Here is a 21,936-nt window from a genome sequence, read left to right as displayed (position 1 = left end):
TTTGTTTATGTTTTCGCTATGCTTCTTTTGTATGTAAATGTTTTTAATGTTTTCTGCTGTTACTATGTATACTGTAATTTTGAAATAATAAAAAAAAGAAAAAGACAAAAAAAAAACACCCTCAGTCACTAAGGAAGGCAAAACATCAGGACTTTTCATTGTCAGGTCTATTGGGGAATACAGCAGATAACATTTACTGTGAAATTATTCAGTTTTTAAGAGAAAATTATTTAGTTAAATGAATCTAGAGCTTTCCTCATTTATTTTATTTATTTTATTTATTTTATTTATTTTATTTATTTTTATTTATTTTATTTATCTGAGTTTCTCTGTGCTTTGTTTACATAGCTGGGCCAGCCCTGCTTTTAGTGCATGTGAGTGCATGTGAGCTGCCCCACTGGCTAGCTCATGGCTAGCTGCTATGCTCTGTTCTCATATGGCGGTTAACGCAGTCCCGACCAAAGGCGTTGTCGTGATAGCCTAGCACCCACCCTCCTGTTCCCCCTCAGGTAAACACTGTTATCTCTGCATTTTCACCATTCTTTGCACTGTTAGCTGCTAGCCGTTGCCATGTTGAGAGCCGTTGAGGCAATTGAAATGCTCCCAATCCTGTATTTATCTTATTTATGTTTGTGCCATATAGTTCAAATAAGTCTTAGGGCATTTGAACGGAAGATATTTGATGTATTTTGAAAACTATTCTGGTGCTTCGTCAGGACTTTTCTGAAAGCACAAAGGGGCTCAATGAGAGCTCTTCGGGGTGCTGCCATGGATGGGTGCAGGTCCAGGAGCTCCACTGTAGAAGGTGTAGACAAAATATTGCCAGGGGTGATGAAGAGCAAAAGGTAAATGATGGAGGTGAGTTCAACTGCTAATACTGACATTTCTGTCCAATATGGATCATCCTGAAGTAAGCATGTTTTTTTCTGATATAATGTAATGGACAGTTCAGGCATGTGTATGGTGTAAACACACATATTTGGGAATTTTGGAAATATGAGCCCTAAGTATTACAAACAGTGAGCATGCAAAGCTAATAAATCATTACTCCAAAGCAGTGGCATAAGGTAGTTATGATGGGCCCCAGGCAGCGCATGCTATTATGAAAGGCCTATAGTGCATGCTAGTTACTAGTTCTGAAGCACATACACACACACACCATTAGGTATATATATATTTTACCAACAATGTGTTGGAATTTACAGTTGAATGAGTTGCTATTGTATTGTGAATACAATGTGCCCACAACACGGGCCCCAGTGCAACCACACTGCCTGCATTGTCTATATTTACGCCCCTGCTCCATACATTAATCCTACAGTGAGTTTGCAACTCGTTGTTGAATATAGAATATTTAGTTGGAAACCTACAGCATTTCTAAATATAGCCATCAATGTAGCATTTGTTTTTTTTGTTTTTTTAAATCAGCTTACTCTTGTTTCACTGTCTCTTTGCCTGCAGCATTTTAACTTTAATTTGATTATATTCATGGAGCAGAATGGTCTATATTATAATTATATGCACTACATAAACGTTATGCTGTTTTACCATTGGTTATTAAGAGACCAAAAGAGTATGACAGCAAAGAATGTCATTTTTAATATTAATCATTATTGCTTCTTGGAGCAGGTCTTGGTAAAATAATATTTGTATTATTTATGTTGTTGGCTGATTTGAGGCAAAGGAAATAATTATTTCTTTTTTGTGATCAATTTTTTATTGGTATTTAAGCATAATTATATAGGGTGGGGTTACAAATTGATAGATCACCATTAGAGTAAAATAATATAATCACAAATGTCCATGTACTAATCAATACAAAATTGGCAAGCAGCTACAGAAAAAGAAAAAAAACAAACAGGAAGAAGAACAACAACAAAAGCCATTTAAATAAAAACTTCTGCATTGAATTTGTTTTGTCACTTAATTACTTTTTAGTTTTTATTCTTTATATTTCAATAATTACTGTTGTGATATTATGATATACACAGAAATACATCAGTCATCTATTATATATATATTTATTTCTTCATAAATAAGTTACTTTTTCTCAGTCAGTGATTTGTAAGTACATGAAAAATGAACTCTCTCTTTACATTTTAACCAAACAAAGTAGTTTGAGGATGCTGTTGTAACCTATGTTGTTGTTCTTAGTTGTAATCACTGTTGTCAAGGTAATGGCTGCTAATGAGTGGTGGTGTATTCACAGCGTGGTTTGTTCCTCTTGTGTATGCAAACTACCAAAGTCAGGAGGTAAATTATGTTAACTCTTCACATACAGAAAATCACAATATAGTTGAGTGAAACTGAAGTGTAACGTCTAAATCTAGCACCATATTAAAGTGGTTGCCATTGTTGTTTAAAATACTTTTATTCAATCTTGTTTGAATTAATAATGGCTCCATATCTGTTTTACTTTTGTGTAGAGTATGTTTCCAGAGCAGTTATTTGTTTTTTTGTCATAAAAGGGGGACAGAACATACTGAGGAACTTGTGCATCTGTCAACATGCATTGATTCATTCTGGTTTATCAGTAACTTCTTTTACTCTGTGGAAAACAAACAGGTGATTGGCTGTTTGGGAGGAGGTGAGATGGCAGTGGTAGTGGTGTCATAGCATTTCTGATGGTGGTTTGTTGTACTGACGTCTCCTTACTAGTGGAATGAAATTGTTCCCTTACTATTAGCTCATTTGTGCTATTTTTCTCTGATAAAAGTCACTGGAAGTGCACTGGGCTGGAATATCTTTTCATCCTCTTTCTCCTCAGAGATTCACATAGGTAAGCTTCTTTATGCCTTTCTAAATAACTTTTACTTTACAAATATTGTGTCAGTAGCATTCAGGGTTCAATTTGAACATTTATTGATCGATTTAGCTTGTTTGTTTACTGTGTTGTCCTTGAGTCATATTTTATTGGACAGACAACATGATTAGGGGACTTAACGAATTGTAATGACTTGCATGATTGAATTTAAGCAATTGAGAGGAACCTAACGAGCCTTTCCCTGTCTGTGGCGTTATTTAGTCAGTAGATTTTCCCTCTTTTTGCGTAACAGGTGACCCTGACTATTGGGTTGTTTCACAATCAGTGCAGACATTGCTCCCACCTGTGTGCAGGATTTTGACCAAAAAACACAAAAAAAAGAAAAAGAAATCCTGCTTAAAACCCACTTTGTTTCACTCTGAGAATCCGGACTTCTACCTTTCAGTACCTTTTGTGTAAGATGGGAAAATACAATTGTGAGTGAAATAGTGAGTTAGAAAACAGAATGGAAATGGTTTGAATGGGGGAAAAGGCATCTGGGAGGGTCCAAGTGAGGAGCTAAAAGGATCACTGATTGCTCTCTGGGGAGGTGGATGGGAGGAGAATTCAGGCAGATGGGATAGGGTGGATGTTTTCAGCCATGTAGTCCCTTATGAGTGTGTGCCCCCCCCCCCCCCCCCCCCCCCCACACACACACACACACACACACACACACATCGACTTGCACAAAATACACTTTAACTAATTGGATGAGACTGATGCTGGTGCATTTACTCACATTCACAATCCATTTTTTAATTAATATTTCTTTGCCCTATGGGGCAAATACATGCTATTTTCCTTGTTTCCACAAGGGTTATCACTGCTGTATTATGGAGCACTGCAGTGTTCGATGCAATGCACAAAAAAACATTGTTGCTTATCATTCACATATCCCAGACTTTATTAATATTATTATTATTAAACGTATTTGGTAGTTATGATCTGAGCACTACACAAAAAATATAAATGGATCAAAATCAATGTTGTTGCTAAACATTGACATACCACAGACTGTGATTTTTTTTAATAAAAATGTCCCCCCCCCAATATTTAGTATACAGAAAATCATTAGATGCTTGTGTTTTTTTCCCCATAAAACATTATTATTATTATTATTATTATTATAAATAATAATAATAATAATAATAATAATAATAAAATATTTGGTAGTTATGATCAGGACTGCTGTTGGTTAAAAAAAATAACTCAGTGAAAGTGGAAAATAATATTAATATATAGTATCTTTATGGAAGTTTTAGGAAGGGGCCATTTTTGTCCTTAACAAGTGGGAGAAGTTTTTTAATCTGACACTGCACAAATAAATAAAAATGTATCAAAATCAATGCTGTTGCTTATCATTGACATATTCCAGACTGTGTAAAATAAAAGTAAAAATTACCCCTAGCATTTAGTATCCAGACAATAATTTTCTTCAGGCATTAAAAACGAATGCATATTTGGTAGTTATAATCAGGACTAAAGTTATTTTAAAAATTTAACTCAGTGAAAGTGGAAAATAATATTAATATATCATTTCATTGTGTTTTTTGATGCAACAGTTTTGTCCTCCTAAAGGACATCAGAGCAACTGTTTTTAAAGGGATGCACAAGGGGGTTAATATCATTTCTATTTGTTGTTTACTCAATTTATACATTGGCAGCATTATTCAGTTTGAGAGGTTTGATGCTGCTAACCTAAAGATAAGATGCATACTGACACAGGTTATTCAATTGCAGCATCTCTTTTTATAGAAGAAATAAGGGCTCTGTATCTCTGCTCTGTGTCTAAGGTTGACTGTGGTTCAGGCAGATGTGTTTTAGCTAATACAGTGTGAGAGCAGCTGGGCAGGGCAGGGCTAATAGACCCAATGACATCATCTGAAGAGAGAGAGAGAGAGAGAGAGAGACTGGGAGCATACGAGCGAGCGTGCCTAAGGCAGTGAAGGGAAGCAGGCCAGCTCAGACAGAGAGGAGACTGGCATGATAGCGGGACAGTCTGTGTGTGTGAATGGGAGAGGACCGGGCGGCATTCAGTTGACAAGGATATAGGACTCCACCTGGAAGATTTCCTCTCTAGTTTTCTCCCTTTCCTCCATTACACCTCTCCCCCCTCCCCTTCCCCCTTTCCCCTTTCCCCCCCTCATCCTCTGCTGGCAGTTATCCCCCCTCTCAGCTCCTGCTCCAGGCGGCTCCTCCGGGCATGCTCCTTAAGCCAAAGTATGGCCGCTTCCGCAACGAGTCTGTGACCTCCTCTGACGACCTGATGCAGAGCTTAGCCATGAGCGGCAAAGTTGTGGCCACGCCGGTGGTCTCGTCCTCCGTCCAGAGCCTTCCTCTGCCTCCCCTGCCTCCTCTGCCTCCTCTGGATCACAGTGCCAGATCGTCCTCCTCTGCCGGGGCTGCAGCCCTGGCCGACTCCCCCAGCCTGGATGGGGAACAGGACGGCACCACAACCTTCTGCATGCTCATCCCCAAGATGCCCCAGTGGAAGTTCTCCAACTCCCTGCTCAGCAGGAGCCCGTCCAACTCCAGCTCCAGCTCCAGCTCTAGCAAGGACTCAGGGAAGGCGGCTCCTTCCCAGGCCTCTGTCTCCCATAGCTCATCACCACACAGGCACAGCATCGCGACCTCAGCCAGCGGGCCGGTGGCCAGTCTCGCAGCGGTGCTTAACTCCTGTGACCCTGTGTGTGTCACCCCCTGTTCCTTGCAGGCCATTCGAGGGCAGAGAGCAGTCGCGGCGGCGAACTCGGCCAGTCCAGCGGGGCACGTATTTGGGGCCACAGAGGCCATGGCGAGCCCCGGGGGTTCCAGCAACTCCAGGTCAGGAATGAGCCGCAGGACAAGGGTGGAGGGCATGTGGCTGGGGGGAGAGGACTTCAACCAGAAGGGGACTTTCATCCACAAACCATCTCAAGGCTGGCTGCACCCTGACAAGAAGATTGCAGGACCAGGGGCCTCTTATATTGTCAGGGTGAGTTAATGGGCACCTTTTTTTTTGAATGCATGCTGTATATCCACTGTAAATATACACCTCTTAAACATCCACTTAATTCAGGATTTGTTTTGAAAGTGTTGTCGAACAAAAATAAATAACTTTTCTTTCCTATGAATTAACTGCAGACAGGAATCAGCGAACCACATAATATTAATAACCCCATTTAAAAGGTTTCTCTATCTGGGTGGGAAACAAAAGGACACCACAGTGCCAGGCAGTTTGTTATGCAGCTCATGTGGCGAGGGCTGGGGAATACATAATCCAGATGGATGGCTCGGTGTGGCTGCGTCAGGATAGCACACCGGCATCAGGGTGGAGAGAGAGAGATAAAGCATGAAATTATGTGCACCGACTGTAGTGAGCATCCTTATTTTACCGCAGTGTTTACCGAAGGTAGTATGCATCATATCATACTGTATGATCATCTGTATTTGTAGTGCATGCAACCTGTCTGATTGTGAGCTTGTGGGAGTGGTGTTCTTTGTGTGGTTTTGGGATTGTTTACATTCATGTGACCATAAGATTTTATCCACAAATGTGATTTACAATCCCTGAGCATATGAATCCCAATCTTTATTATAGGTAGTATCATTAGAGTATGCTTGAATGATGGTTTTAAATGTAACGCAAACTCTTTGTGTTTTTATTAATCAGGCTACCTAAAGAAACAGATGGTTGGTTAGTCCCACCAGAGAGATGAGAATGATTATAAATTAAAAGAAAAAGTAGAGATATGACGAGAGATGTCTTTATCAGTGTGTACTTGTGATTTGTGTTTACAAAGGGTTACCATCCGAGCAGGCTGCTTGACATCAATGTCAATGATCTCCCCTTAGCGATCCCCCCACGCCTGTTCACCTCCACCCCCCACCTCTGGCACTGCTCTCCTCAAACTAATGACATGGCTCTTGATTAGCCCAGTCTGGGGCTCAAGCACGCTTTCTAATGCCATTATACAGGCACCATTCATTCCTATATTCAATTACATTTAATCACAGTCATTTGCATCATGTGATGCGGATGAGGATCGGCATGGGAGGGGTCCAATGATGAGCTCTCATCACCACGCAGGGCTTTCCTGGATTCACAACAAGTGCTGCTCTAATGCGTGATTGATATCTCAGTTAATTCGTCTCAGCTTTTAACAGCTTATTGTTGTCATCTGAAGCTGCACTGCAATCATTTCAGATGACCCGTGTATAAGCTAATGTTTGAGAAGCATTTCACAGCAGCTAAAGCAGAACAATATACTTGCAATTCAGTGGCCCTATGCAGGGAGGAGCACTTGCTGCATGTATTAGTGTCAAAGTGACAGTAGATTTCTGCTGCCCTGTGGCATTTTTTTAATCGGCACAGCTACCATAGCGCAACGCTCTCTCTCCCCCTTCATCTCTGTTTCAGTGCCTCTTTCTCTCACACAGTCACTCCTCTGCTGGGAAAGACGCAAATATGATTCTTAGTGTTGGTTTCCTCCTTTGCACTTTCTCTTTGTCCACACAGGCATGTCAGGCTCCGTGTCTGGCCTGCATCTGCCGTCTTTGACAGCCAGGACGCTGCAGCGAGCAAGCATCGAATAAAGCACTGCAGCTGCCAAAGCAGCTATCATTTAGAGAGTGATATGAAAACCAGACTGCTATCATATTATGCTGTTCTCTGACAATCTGGTGCACAGTATTTAGCAGTCAGATTATACATATCTGCAGTTTTCAGAAAGGTCCTTCTGTGATGCAATGAGTAAATAATTTGTTCGGATGCTCTAAAATCTGAATGGTGCACAACAGTATGAAATTAGAAGAAACTTTATTGTCCACGACATGAAAAATAGACTTTGGCATCATGAATTACAAACACTGCATGTACTGAACTTGAAAAAACCCGAATCTTTCACAATCTACACCATCTAAATGCTGTTTGGAAACATCCTGCTGTCCTCGGTATCTGTCCATCATCCGCCCCTCCATCGTTACACAACACACTGTTACCTTGCCTTGGTGGATTATGTAATGAACTGGGACATTAGGACATTTTCTACATTAATAAACTATAAAACGGCTACGATTTACGTCAGAGAAGGAAGCCACGATGCCACAAAGTTTTTGAAGGGGTACACCAGTCTTATTAAATCTCTGAGGAATGCTTCTTGGACAGTCGGCGTCCCTGTAGTACTGGGAAGGACTAGTGTGCTGGAGACTTGGCCCAAAGGAAGGGAGTGCAGATAGGGTGATAGAAGAGGGGATGCGTTTCATCAGCAGATGAGTGTGTGACAATGGAGGCTTTGGCAGAGAGAGGGGAAGGAAAAAGAGAGACAATTTTCCTGATGGAAGACTTCCCCTCGTCTCCAAATCTGGTTAGAAAGCTCATTAAGCTCTGGGGCTCAAAGGTTGCTCTCTCCCTCTCTCTCTCTCTCTCTCTCCCTCTCTCTCTCTCTCTCTCTCTCTCTGTTTGTTTGTATGGCTGCCATGTGGTCTGTCTGCTGTCGGTTGGTGACTAACAATCCTGGAAACTGCACTAAATATGGCGCTGACGGAGCCAAAGTGCTGTTGGAGAGGATGTAAATTATGTAGCACCAAATTAGCTTCACAAAGAGTTCATAAATCACACAAGCTGAAGAGTTTTGTATGATATTTGAGATGAGTTCTTGTATGAGAAGTCTTTTCGAACAGGTGAAACACAGAGTCTCTAATGCTGCCTTTCACAATCAATGTGTGACTCTTTTTTTATTTATGTGTTTATTTATTCCCTAACCTAAATCAAGGCTGTGAATGTGTCATAGTCAGAAGGTTTGTTTTTCATTATGCTGTAAGATATTTACTGATGATGGCAGGTGGGGGTGTAAATCACAAGTTTCATCACAATATTATATCACAAAATCTGCCACGATACAATTTCGATTCAGTTCAGAGGCCTGCGAATTGACTCAACTAACAACTCACAAAAAGCTACTAAAATATGATTTGACCATTTTATTACTGGGCTCTAAGAAGGAGCTGCGCTTGGACTGAAATTGGTGACACAGACGTGCCATGGGAATTTCAAAATAAAGGCGTATCTTAAAGATGATGATATGTATCGATGTTTCACTTTGCATTGATTTTATTTTATTTTATTTTTATTATTATCGTATGTATGTATGATATATCGTTACACCCCTAATGGCAGGTAAACTGAAATTGAAAATGTGAAGTCATACATTTTACTCGCCCCTCCATCCTCCACCATGTAAACCTCACCAATATGCAAATAAGTCCAGGACATCCTCACATGCATTGATTGTATACACAAACACACTCATCACACACCCTCAGTGTCCCCCAGAGGCTGAAGAAGCTGCAGTTTGTCTGTGATTCAGAGCTCTTAGTGCTGCTAATCTAGTCAAGGTGCTATTAGCACCCCAACCTGACAGCCATTAGGAAGCTGCTCAGCTGGCTGCTACTCGCTGGAGTCCACTTTAATGGCCTGGATGTGGATTTGAGTTAGATTATGATGCATTGTTGGAAATACTCATGCGTACCAATAGAGCATTACATGTATGAAATGTCTTTTAGAAGATTTTTAATGTCTACTGTTTTGACAAATTATACACCAAATGCAATGTTTGCTATACATGTTTATAGCTGATGTATTTTAAACTAGAGCTGCAACAATTAATCGGCAACTATTTTGATAATCGATTCATTGGTTTGAGTAATTTAAAAAAAAAATTCTCTGATTCCAGCTTCTTAAATGTGAATATTTTCTGGTTTCTTTACTCCTCTGTGACAGTAAACTGAATATATATTGAGTTGTGGACAAAACAAGACATTTGAGGACGTCATCTTGGACTTTGGGAAACACTGATCGTCATGTTTCATAATTTTTATAGACAAAACAACTCATTGATTAATCTAGATAATTATTGACAGATTTATCGACAATGAGAATAATCATTAGTTGCAGCCCTATTTTAGACAAATAGATGCATATAGAAGTTCTCAGAAACCTTAATAGTTTTCAATAATGACTTTGAAGTTCAGCATTTATTTTCTAAGTGATTTTATTTCTGTACAACTGAACATCAAACCATGGTTACTGCTGCATTTATGAGACTTCACATGGCAAGTTCATAATTATATTGAAAGGAGTGTCTAATCTTTATCAAAATCTGTCCACAGCCATCTTTCAAACTTGTTTGTTTCTTTTTGCAGTACATGGGCTGCATTGAAGTGCTGAAGTCGATGCGCTCCCTGGACTTCACCACGCGGACTCAGGTGACAAGGTACGCTGGTGACCATCTCTACTGGTAGTGATGAGTCAGGAGAATCTGATCCAACATGTATAGGATTAACTGAAGTATCAGCCACTATGATATCAAATTGCCACAAGCTGTGTGTCAGTTCTGGGCTGTTATTAGAGTAAGTGTGGTTAGATGTTCTTTTTCTTGCCATGTAACTTGATGAATGATCTTTTCTTTGCCGTATATAAATAGATTTGCAAAAATAAAATTAAGCCTGTGGGATGTTACATATTTAACCCAGTTTTCCCAGCGTGACACAAATAATTCCAATTTATGCTTAACATATGCTGTTATCTTCTCCATTTTGTAAATGTCCATTGTACCAGCAATATATTTAATACATATTTGTCTCTATTCAGCCATTCTTGAGGTATGAGTCCAAAAAATAAGATCTTTCTCTCCTGATGAAGGATCCTCCTTAATAAATAGGCTTATAGCTTTTGGTTTAAAATAGTTTAACTTTATGGAAATGTGAAGAAACTTTTTTGTTAATTTTACCAAACCCTGCTCATTTGCAGTGGAAATGAAATGCCAATGCAAATTTAAAAAACATAAATCAAAACTAAAGCCACGGTTTTGTACAATGGCAGCAATATAGTGTCCCAGTTAGGAGGCAAACAAAGCTATCATGTATATGACGGTACATATGTATCAAACTATACCTCAGGGTCTTAGTATGTGGTGTTATTATGCTCTACATGTGATGTTATTGTTATAAAAGCAGGGTTCTTTGCAATCCTCGGCCACATGGGAGAAGTGCACTCCCTCCCTCCTCTCTCTCTCCCTCTCTCCTCCACAATCGATGGGTGGTAATCGGAGCCCACCGTGCATCCAAGGCTTAAGTGCAGGGGGGAGGAGGCTGCAGAAGATGGAGTGATAGAGAGGGAGATCTATTATTGATGATGTTTTGCTAATGACTGTGGAAAGCTGCAGTGGTCCCCATGAACGCACACTGCTGGATAATGTCTGCAGTTGTTACTTCTTGAGGAGGAGGATGAGGAGGGGAGAGTTCAAAAACAAAACAACAAAACAAAACATTAGCGAAAGGAGAAACCATACCGAGAATAAGATGACTAAGCCGAGTTTTGTTGTAGTGCGACATCAGTTCAGTCATTCTTGTTTTAGTGCATTGATGATGAACATGTTTTGTTTTTGCATCCTTGCGGTTGTTGACTATTAGAGACGGGTCCCTTAAGTTAATTCATTGCAGCTTTTTCCATTCAGTAGTTATGTAAGGCATTAAAACTGACTTCCACATTTCCCAGTGATGCTAACAGCACGAGGTCTCTGTTTCCTTGGGGAACACGGAACGGGCCATCTGTCCCTCAAAGCCAAAAATCAATGATTGATTGTCTTAATCAATCTAACAAACTTTACAAGATATTTAATGTTAGTTGTTACAGTGTGCAATCTAAAAGCAGCATTTTAAAGTCAGACTCTTTATTATGCGTCCAGAGCTGGCCTTTTTTTCAGCTCGCTGACTTGTACATAACTTAATTTAGTCCCGGAAAACCACAAGAAAACATTCGGTGGTTGTCAGAATTTCAACAATGTACTTCAGCTCCTAGATTTGAAGAAGGTGCATTCTCCCAACAGTACGCTCTGTGTCACGGTGTTAAACAGCAACACCAGCGATAATAAGGCCCGGCATTTTATTGCAGGGAAGATAACCGAGGCTGCAGACAAAAACAACAACAACAGCCCATCTCTCCTTCTCCTCCTCCTCTTCCTCCTCCTCCTCCCTCTGCCCTCTCATCAGCATGACTCATTCGAACATTGTGGTGTTTTTTCAAAAATCCCTGAGAAGACCTTTACTCGAGATGGGCCCCGGAACGCTGCTTTTTAAATATTTACGAGCCACTTGATAGGGGCAGCTGGGTTCTTGACTGCCGTCCCCGCCGTCCCCTGGCAGCGAGTGCCAGCCTCAAATCCACATTATGCCTCACTCCCACCATCAGGCGCACAGGGGACTTTAAACGGCCATTAGGCGACCATTCACAGGAGTTATGGCAGCTTCACTGCAAAGTTGTAACAAGCCTGCAGAGAGAATTGCACTGTGGAAAATAAATGTGAGTAACGATGCCCTAAAGGAGCAGTAGTATTTTGGCTCAAATTATAGTGTTTCTTCCTTCCCTAATTCGACAGGGAGTTAAACACGAGTTTGATAAACAATCGCTGTCGGTCGGTGGCGGTCCTTGAACATCGATGGTAACAACTAGTTGAGTGCTTGTGAACAGACGTGCTGGAAACCTTTTGTTGACCTTTGAACTGTGATGGGTCTGTGACCTATGACCTTAGCCCGAGAGAGGGAACACAACGCTTCTGTTCATGTTTAACCTCAGGTTTGTCCATCATTGTGATGCAGCAGTTTTTGTAGCCCTGAACACTGACTCAGCATTTCAAACTTTTAATCTCAGTTATACTCCTCACATTGTTGTCACATTTAGGTACACAGTTACCAGGAATCCACATGATTTTTTATTTCTAGTGTCCTTTTAGCGATAAGACCAATGTGTCCCACCATAGTCTGACCTTCGCCCTGTCTTTATTCCCCTGATTAGGGAAGCCATCAACAGGCTGTGTGACACTGTGCCAGGCGGAAAGGGAGCTTGGAGGAAGAAGGTTAATAGCAAACTTTAAACTTACTGTGCATGTTTCATTATACTATTGTTACTAAATACTAAATTGTTTTATCCCTGCTGGAGAACTAGATGAGTTGAAGTTACCACACAGGTTAGTACAGTGGTTTTAAGAAACTTAAGACTGTCTATGAAAATCCTTTTGGTACACATGATGTCTGAATTGTACATAAACAAAAGAAACAAAGTGTTTTGTCTCTCATAAACAAAAACACAGTAAATACAGGATGACATTTCTGTTTTCTGAATGTACAGTTTTAAATATGTGATTTTAATTTCCACCGTACTCTTTTTCTTTTTTTTGTATTCCTTACGTAGGCCCATAACAAAGCTCTCCAGACCGTCATGGGGAAGAGTAACCTGCGATTTGCAGGCATGAGTATCGCAGTCAATATTTCCATAGAGGGCCTTGGTCTGCTTGTCCCCACCACACGACAGGTATGATGCTATATAACTACATCTATACACAGATTGGGCTGATATATTTGCCCAAATAGCCTTTAATTAAATGTTATGTCTACTGCTGAAAAGAAGGTTCCTCCTTCACCACAAATACATTAAAAAACTTTCAAAACAATATTTGCATGGTATGAATACAGCTGCAGAGCTGCAGAGTGCAAATCCATGGTACCGCCAGCCGCCATGTGATTTCCGTTGCTCCTAAAGCAGTGTTATTATGGTAAGGATGGCCTCTAAGATAAGAACTGCAATGCTCCACAACGGTTTACATGAGGTCCAGAGGCATTTCCTTCTTGCTGAAAACAAAAATGTGGCAAAACAATAATCATTGTTTAGTTACACTTAACAAAAGTCCAAGTGTATTGACATCGCTTCAAAACATGAATCTTTTGAACTCTGGTCTGTAGTTCACTGGAACAATTTAGTATTTTGGCATCTCTAGTGTTCTTGTCTATTGCTGTCTGTATCCACATTAATGAATGATGACATGTAAAAGTAGAATATTGGCAAACCTCTGCCTCTGTTTTATCCACTTGTCTCTTTCAGGTGATAGCACACCATCCCATGCAGTCCATCTCATTTGCCTCTGGGGGAGACTCAGTGAGTCCCAGCTCTCCTTTACGTTGTTGTTATTGTTGTTGGAATGGACATTTTGGCCGACTGCACATATCTGGCTGGACTCCATTTTACTGGCTTCCAATCTCATGACCCGCAGAATCAATGAGGGCTTTAATTTAGTTATATATGTCTAATTTATCTGCTCTAATTGAATTTATTCGCCTTTCTGTTGCAGGACACGCCTGATTATGTTGCGTATGTGGCCAAAGACCCGGTGAATCAGAGAGGTATGTCCTGAAAAGTTTCAGTTTCTAACCACATAGCCTATATATACAATAAGGGGTTGCATCTTACACATGGATTACTCAGAGGGAATCTCACGTCTGCATGTATTTTATGATGCCGCAATTGATTAATAATACAGAAAAGCGACTTTATGATTTTAGATGTATTTTTATATATATTTTCTTTAACAAAATCTCACCGTATTAACAAAAAAAAAAATAATCTAAATTACCGTATTGTGTTTTGGAAAGAAATGCTTTAAATAGTGTGATTAATACTGAGCCAGGTTCTTACTCCTAAAAGTGTGTTGCCGCTGGTAAAAGACGTTCTCTTGTTTTGTCTCCTTCAGCATGTCACATCCTGGAGTGCTCAGACGGTTTAGCCCAGAGTGTCATCAGTACCATCGGACAAGCCTTCGAGCTGCAGTTCAAACAGTACCTACACAGTCCTCCCAAAACTATGACATCTATGGAGAGGTAACATGCTGCACAGACACAAACATGACTTCTGTGAAATTATGAAAAGCGTTTTTATCACTGTCCTCCAAATCTGTGGAGAAATAACAGTATATTGTATCTCTCCATAGCAAAATTAAAAAATTCTATTATAATATAATTTAGAGAATGTAAACATCAACCATACCATAGTTACATGCATTAAGGCTATAAACTTGCAGCAAATGTCAATGAGACATCTGTTACTTTATGAAGATTGACACCGACAGGAAGTGAAAGTGATGGTTGGAACAATCAATCACACTTACTTTGACATAAATACTGACCAGGCGTCCTCCATAAAACAGCTTAGTCGCATTTTCTACCACAAAAACCACCTGATCTACTGTACAACTCTCACATTTCTTTGTTATTTATTACAAGGAGATGTGATAGTTTGTTCTTGTATTACCTCGGAGTCCATCTTATGATATTGATCCTCATAGACCTTCTCACCTCTTGGACCAAACCTCAGGTGTAGCAGTGATGCCACTGGAGGAGCTCCAGACTGTCAGTCTTTTCTATTCTGGTTTCAAATGAATGTCTTCCTGCTGCCAGCAGCAGCAGCAGCAGCAGCAGCAGCTCTGGTGATCTATATAAATCTCCTGCAGATTTATATAGATCACTTTCGGATGTGGAAATGTCATCTGATCGGACTGAATCCATTTTTAGAACCCAGATCTCCTTATCAATATTATTACTATTAATATCACTATAAAAAGTAATACTAAAGTAATAATTATCAACATAATGATGGTTTAGATCATTGTATGGCTGCCCCCTCTTAATGGATTAGTCGACTAATCAGTGGTTTTGCTCTCAGTCGACTTAGATTTCTTTAGTCTTTTAGTCCTTTTTTATGCTTTTTCTTGCTGAATGACTTATTTCCAAGAAACTTATGAGCACATCTCTGGTAAACACGAGATTTAAAGTGGTGCTTTTGTTTGATTCTTTGTGGAGAAACTCAGTTTTACACATCTGTCGATTAAATCAACTAATCGATTAATCGACAAAATCGCATGAGCGTTAGTAGACTCAGAATTTCTTTGGTCGAGGATAGCGCTAGATCCCTGGTTCCCAACCTTTTTCTTTAAGGGACCCCTTTTCTATCATTGAGTAAACTGACAACCCCTGACTAGGTGACATATTTTATGGATTTTATTCAATGCATAACAATAACAGTACAGAACAACTGATAAACCGTACAATTAACCCAAATAGTGAATGTCATAACTGCAGGAAGTTTGTGTAAAACGAGTGATTTGTATGAAATTTGAGCAGATTATTTCCTTTGAATTTTGCATCAGAGATGAGATTTCCTGTTATTTTTAGAAACTATTTATACAATTCTGTCTCTATAGTGATTATTTTTAATCATACATACTTAATATGCTTCTTCTTTTTGACAAATTCAGTGTTTTCTTCTCCCTGACGCTTGGCCATTATCTTAATAATAATCCAAACTTCAAAACAACAATTCAATTTAGTTTTCTTCACAGAAATCATTAAATTGTATTGTATATATGTATATACAGTATTTTGTTTTTTAAGTTGTCTTACAACCCATAAAATCAAGAAAGCCTTGCGTGAAGCTTCGGCGACCCCTAATGGGGGGTCCAGTGGGGAACCAGTGGTTTAGATTATAGAAGTTGTGGTATTAAATGTGTAATAATAATAATCAAATGTATCTTTTCACTTCTTCAGGTCTGTCAGAACAGAGGAGCCGATGTGGGGGGAGGATGAGGACTTCTCTGAGCATGACTACTACAACAGCATCCCAGGGAAGGAGCCTCCTGTTGGGGGAGTGGTGGACTCCAGGCTCAGGTCCAGTGGAGCCCTGCTGGGCCACATCCACACACAACCACATAGCAAGACAGCAGCACAGGTGAATCTCACAGACACAATTTATAAGTCGGATCAGGTTCTGGATGCAACCCTTACCATGTAATGTTATCACAGATGTAATAGAAGCTACATCTGGTCATTATCATGTAGTGTATGACTAAGCTTTACCACACAATGGCAGCCAGACTCCAGGTCTTTAGAGCTCCCTCATAAACTGGTGACTGATATGTTCTCCTGCTGCTCCTTCCCCGTATTGTTTACATAGAATTAAACAGTAGGAGCATGAAAATATACTCCATAACCGTCTTCCTGATGTGCCTGCATCATAATTGCCAAAGATGGATGTGATTACATAAAGAGCCTTGGCCTCCTCTGTTGCCTACCGCGTGAGAGAAATCATCGCTCTCTCTCCCTGCAGCTTGTTCAAAATATGGTGACATGCTGTAGCTAATGTTTCAAATAGAGTGCTCCAAAACTACATTATGTGGGGGACAAGAAGAGATGAGAGAGTCGTCCATTCAGGGATAGAAATACAGATGTGTTTAGGATGTGATCCTCTGGTGTGTGTCTGCAGATGGGCTCTCCAGCGAGGAGAGAGCAAGCATCTTATCCCCCTGGTCAGCTGTGCTATGAACTGCACTGGGACACGGAGACGACCAGCAGCTCAGGTGAGACGCCCTGTAGCCGTACACAGGTACAACATCTGGGGGAAATTGTACTTTTCTCTCTGAAAATGTTTGTCATCACTGACTGAAACTTACCTAACACAAAGAGAAGCTCAGTGTTTGGAGCCTTCTCAAGATCACCCTGATAGAGTTAAAATTCTTGGGATCATTAATCAGGATGACCTTCCTGATAAAAGACTTGGCTCAAGTCGTCCGTCATATTTGATAGGAGCGTCTTCAAGATTCCCAGAATTCCATTTATATTATTACGATAGCTAATCTTCCAATTGACGTTCGACGTTTAGTAAAAGTGACATAGCAAAACAGTTATAATGAAGTTAGAATACAGATTACCAAATTTAATTTAATACCACTTTATCTACCAAACTTTTCAATAAAACAAACTTTTTTTATATATTTATATAATCTTTCTTTCAGGTTGGTGAAGTTCAGAGTACTTAAAACTAAAAGCAAAACTAATTGCATCGCTCAATGGTCCAATAATAAGAATATGAAAACTATAATACACTGATATAATGTATTGGTTCAGAGAACTTTAGTGGAGAAATCTGCAATAAACACCCAGCAGTTAACATTTTATATTTAATATTGATGTTGTGAGAAGCTTCCTTCCTTCTTCGTAAATATTTTTGGGGCATTTTCACTTTTATAAGACATTCACACTCCAGAAGCTACCTTCTCATTGGTGGCTACATACAATTGGTCTATAATTATGACATTAGCAATACGCATCCACTTTAGTACATAGTCAAGTCAAAGCGTTTATTGTCATATGCACAGTTAAAAACAATACAAATTTGTCCTTTGCTTTCTGCTCTGAGTGATATTTACAAGGAAATACACAGTATAAGAAATACATACAAGGAAATAGATACACAAAGAAAGAACACTATGTACGATATACAATAAATATAGATAGAGAAGAATGTAATGTACAATATAAAATAACAGAAAAATAGAGGAACTGGTTTAATTGCTTAGCTTATTTATGTAAATAAGTACATATACTGTGGTATCTGGCAACGCTCAATATTTCAAGTTGTGAATTCAACCACTAGAGGGAGCCAAACAATAAGAAACACACACACACACAGACACACACACATCCTGTCAAAATGATGAGAAAGAAAAAATGTCAAAAATGTATTGAGTGCACCTGTGTTTCTCAGGTATGACAGCAGATGGTTACCTGTGTGCTGACGGCCAGCCGCCAGGCAGCAGAGATTACGAGGAGCATCAGTACGTTAACACCCAGAGTCTGGAAAACCTGGAATCACTGGCACAGGGGCCCAATGGACACAGAGGGTCCAGAGCACCCGACAGTCCAAAAAAGGACCTCTTTGACATGAGTAAGTCCTGCGAGTTAGTGGGACACATTCTCACACATATATTTAAGATAAACTCATTATTTTATTTGAAAATATTGTCCCTGTAGGGCCCTTCGAGGACGCCCTGAAGCTCCACGAGGCCTGTGGAGGAGGTGTCGGGGCTGGAGTGGGAGGTGTCCGGGTCCTGGAGGACCAGTGGCCGAGCCCTCCACGCCGTCGGGCCCCCGTTGCCCCAAACGAGGAGCAGCTCCGCAGGGAGCCGTGGTACCACAGCCGCATGAGCAGGCGAGACGCAGAGAAACTCCTGGTCCGAGACGGAGATTTCCTGGTCCGGGAGAGCACTACCAACACGGGACAGTATGTGCTAACCGGCATGCACTGTGGCCTGCCAAAACACCTGCTGCTAGTGGACCCAGAGGGAGTGGTGAGTCATACTATACATACTGCTTAGAAGGTTTGTGCTGTATATAGTGAACACCATAACTTTCATCCTCCCATCTCTTTTGCCGTCCTCCGTACAGGTCCGAACCAAAGACATGTTGTTTGAGAGCATAAGCCACCTTATCTCGTACCACCTTCAGAACGAGCTGCCTATTGTAGCAGCAGAGAGTGAACTCCACCTCAAACAGGTGGTCAGGAGGAAACAGTGAACCACCTGGCCCCGCATGGGAAGGTAAGCATGCTGTATGTACAGGATGACTAAATGATTTAATTAGTGGGGCAGTGGATGGTAAACCTTAATTTCATGCATATTTTCAAGAAAATATAGCTGGTTGTTGTTCATCTTGTGCGGGTGATCAATTGGAATTTAAAGGGTAACTTTAGTATTTTTCAACCCATGTTCCCATGTCTTTGTGTCTAAGTGACCAATAGGGACAACATTTTTTTAAACTGGTCCAGTATTGAGTGAGAACGCTGTAACCAGCAGCCGCGAAACGAGCTCCGAGGGCGTGAGCAGTGTATGTAACGTTACATTCATTAAAAGTGCTTGTTTTGCCACTGACATGGTCAGATCGTTATTATAAGTGTCTGACAACATTATGGAAAGGACCCTACAGAGAAATAAAACGTTTTTCTTACATTTCGCTTCATCCAGTCTGTTTGTTATTGTGTCCAAGTCCCCCTCAAGGAGAAGTCTCTTTGTGAAATCTGAATATCCGTATACTCTGGCTCAAACAATCCTGGCGGACATCGAATTCAAAGACCTCATCCACATTGTCGAAATCATCTAACTATTCAGCCATGACATTAAAATTCTTTTAGATAACACTAAGCTACGCTTTCTGTACTCCAACACAACAAACTCTGCCCCGGCTGGCACTTGTGTTTCCTTCATGGATGTATTCCACTATTCCTTCCTAGTCACCTTGTGAATGTTGTCAGACATTACAACAACAATCAGAACAATCATGGCAAAAAACAAGCACTTTTAGTGGATGGAAATGACGGTGCCAGCTTGCCCCAATAGGTTTACATTACAGCCTGTGAGCAGCTGCCGTCTACAGCGCTCTCCCTCAATACTGGACCCATTTCAGAAATTGTTGTCCCCATTAGTCACTTAGACACAAAAACATGGGAAATTACCCGTTAACAACAGTAAACGTGAGTGAATTACATTTCTGCATGCAATAAATGCACAGATTACCTAGTGTCAAGCATGTGACTATTGTATCTACAAGCCTAAAAAAATATTTTATTGATGTCCAGTCTGTGCCAAAAATGATCACCCTTCTTTGTCTACTATATTTCACAGCTGACTTCTGGAGCTCCCATGCAGAAACCACAGAAAAAAGCAATTATGGAAATAATTTATCCCACGTGGAACAAAGGATATCACTGATACTTTCTTTCCATGAACAATTCCGCTAAGGAGAGTGAGGCATCTTTCTCTGCCTTTTGCCTACCAGAGATCAACCAAACTATCCCTCACCTGTCATAAACTGTCATAAACTCATCAGCATGAAGCTGTTAAGCTAACAAACCAACCAGAATCCACAGTTTGACTCATTTCACAGCCGGATGAATTATCAAACAATGTCATAAATTAAAGCGACAACTGTTTGAAGAGGACCGACTGCTGGGAATAAAAAAGGATTTGCTGCACAGAGAAGTCCTCCAATGCCTGTAATAGTGAAGTGCTTCCAGTACACCACGGCTTGCCCGACCACCAGTCACTCACAGAACAAATAATGGACATCGCCAGAACAAAACTGTCTCATAATCTGGTACAGACACTATTAAAAAAACCCGAAAGATGTCAAGTTACTCAGTGGTTCATTTCTGTGTAAATGCAAGAAATGAAAATACTGTGAGACAATGAAGAAATATCTGTTTCACTGGAATGTAAAGACTGTTTGTTGTTACGTTTTTCTGCAGTACCTGACTCTGAGATGGCACAATGGAAACACACGGAGCATGATTCAGTGCTGGATTTATGAAATAGCTATTTATATTTCTGCCTTTTTTTTTGTGTTTCTCCATGATAATCGAGGCACCAAATCACACTTAAAAAGAAAATGCATTCATACTATCTTCATATAGACAGCCAAGTGGACATGCAGTACATTGTCTTTATCACATTTACCATGAATATCAGTCATTTCTTTTTAAGGGCTGTTCATAGTGTGTTAAAGACATGCCTGTATAAGCCTGTGAACATTACTGGTTAGAATCAAATGAACACTACATCCCGGGTTAAAAACTCTGCATACAGACTCAGTATATCCATGCCTGTATTCCCACAGCCCCTCCAACTTCAGTGCCTTAATAACTACAGAGACAGGCATTTGCGTCAGAGTGTATATAATGTGCATTTATGCTCCTAATGCAAAAGTTTTCTTGCCTTGCCAATGAATGACTGAACAAACGTCAGGACGATTAAGCTCTTATACTTGTCAACAGTCACGTAAGCTGCTCTTGTTTTGGGCTAAATGTTTAATACTGTGTTATTGTGTCTTTATGTGTGGCCCTCATAACAAGCCCCTCACCCCTCTACAGTGATTGATATAAAAGAAAGGGGATTTGGACTTTAAATCCTTTATTTGTCAGGGAAATGCATCACTTTATTGATCGTCCTTTATCCCACGTCTGTGTCTTCACATGTCAATGACTTGCTTGTGTATTTCTGCTCCTTGGCTGCAGTGACAGTAAGTCCCCATTTTTGCCAATCTAATACTTTAAAATCTTACTAGACGTAGGTGATATACTTTATTGCATTTCTCTCTGTGTCAGTAGCTACATATCTTTAAGCAGGCCCTCCACTGTTCTTGGCTGCAGCCTCACGAATGCACAGAGAGACGAGGCGGCGAGGCTTTTGGTGAGGTCCAAATGATTATTTCAGATCTCCCCTTTTGCTTTCTCAGGAATTTCTTGGATTTGTTCTTCTTTGATTAATGGCTTTTTTGTCAATAAAACTAATTGAAAAGAGGGTACAATTCAAACGGTAGTTTGTCATTTGTGAGTCTTCATATGTGCCGGCTAATGTAGCGGCTCCTCGGTTGAGCCCAGCTGTCCCAACTTTCAATGCTCACATGCTACAGCCAAATTAAGACTTCAGCTTTTCATCACC

General features: G+C 40.3%; 1 protein-coding gene across 3 annotated transcripts; it reads left to right on the top strand.

The window, feature by feature from the left end:
- The first annotated feature begins 2,585 nt into the window (after window positions 1–2,585).
- On the top strand, window positions 2,586–21,808 carry shc2 (SHC (Src homology 2 domain containing) transforming protein 2). 3 transcript variants are annotated; one of them, XM_037769596.1, is made up of 14 exons: window positions 2,586–2,779; window positions 4,964–5,777; window positions 9,986–10,056; window positions 12,636–12,696; window positions 13,032–13,151; window positions 13,719–13,772; window positions 13,966–14,017; window positions 14,365–14,491; window positions 16,214–16,394; window positions 16,929–17,022; window positions 18,210–18,389; window positions 18,476–18,792; window positions 18,890–19,041; window positions 20,122–21,808. In XM_037769596.1, exons 2-13 carry the CDS (start codon window positions 5,007–5,009, stop codon window positions 19,016–19,018), a joined length of 2,157 nt encoding a protein of 718 aa, XP_037625524.1. In that variant the 5' UTR covers window positions 2,586–2,779; window positions 4,964–5,006; the 3' UTR covers window positions 19,019–19,041; window positions 20,122–21,808. The 3 variants fall into 3 exon arrangements, with proteins under 3 accessions (XP_037625524.1, XP_037625526.1, XP_037625525.1); XM_037769598.1 differs by having other exon boundaries at window positions 2,588–2,779; window positions 5,517–5,777; XM_037769597.1 differs by lacking the exon at window positions 2,586–2,779 and having other exon boundaries at window positions 3,469–5,777.
- Window positions 21,809–21,936: the final 128 nt, after the last annotated feature.

Source organism: Sebastes umbrosus, chromosome 5, assembly GCF_015220745.1.
Source record: "Sebastes umbrosus isolate fSebUmb1 chromosome 5, fSebUmb1.pri, whole genome shotgun sequence".
NCBI classification, from domain to species: domain Eukaryota; kingdom Metazoa; phylum Chordata; class Actinopteri; order Perciformes; family Sebastidae; genus Sebastes; species Sebastes umbrosus.
Note: the sequence above shows the minus strand (reverse complement) of the source record. Positions and strands in the feature narration are given on the sequence as shown.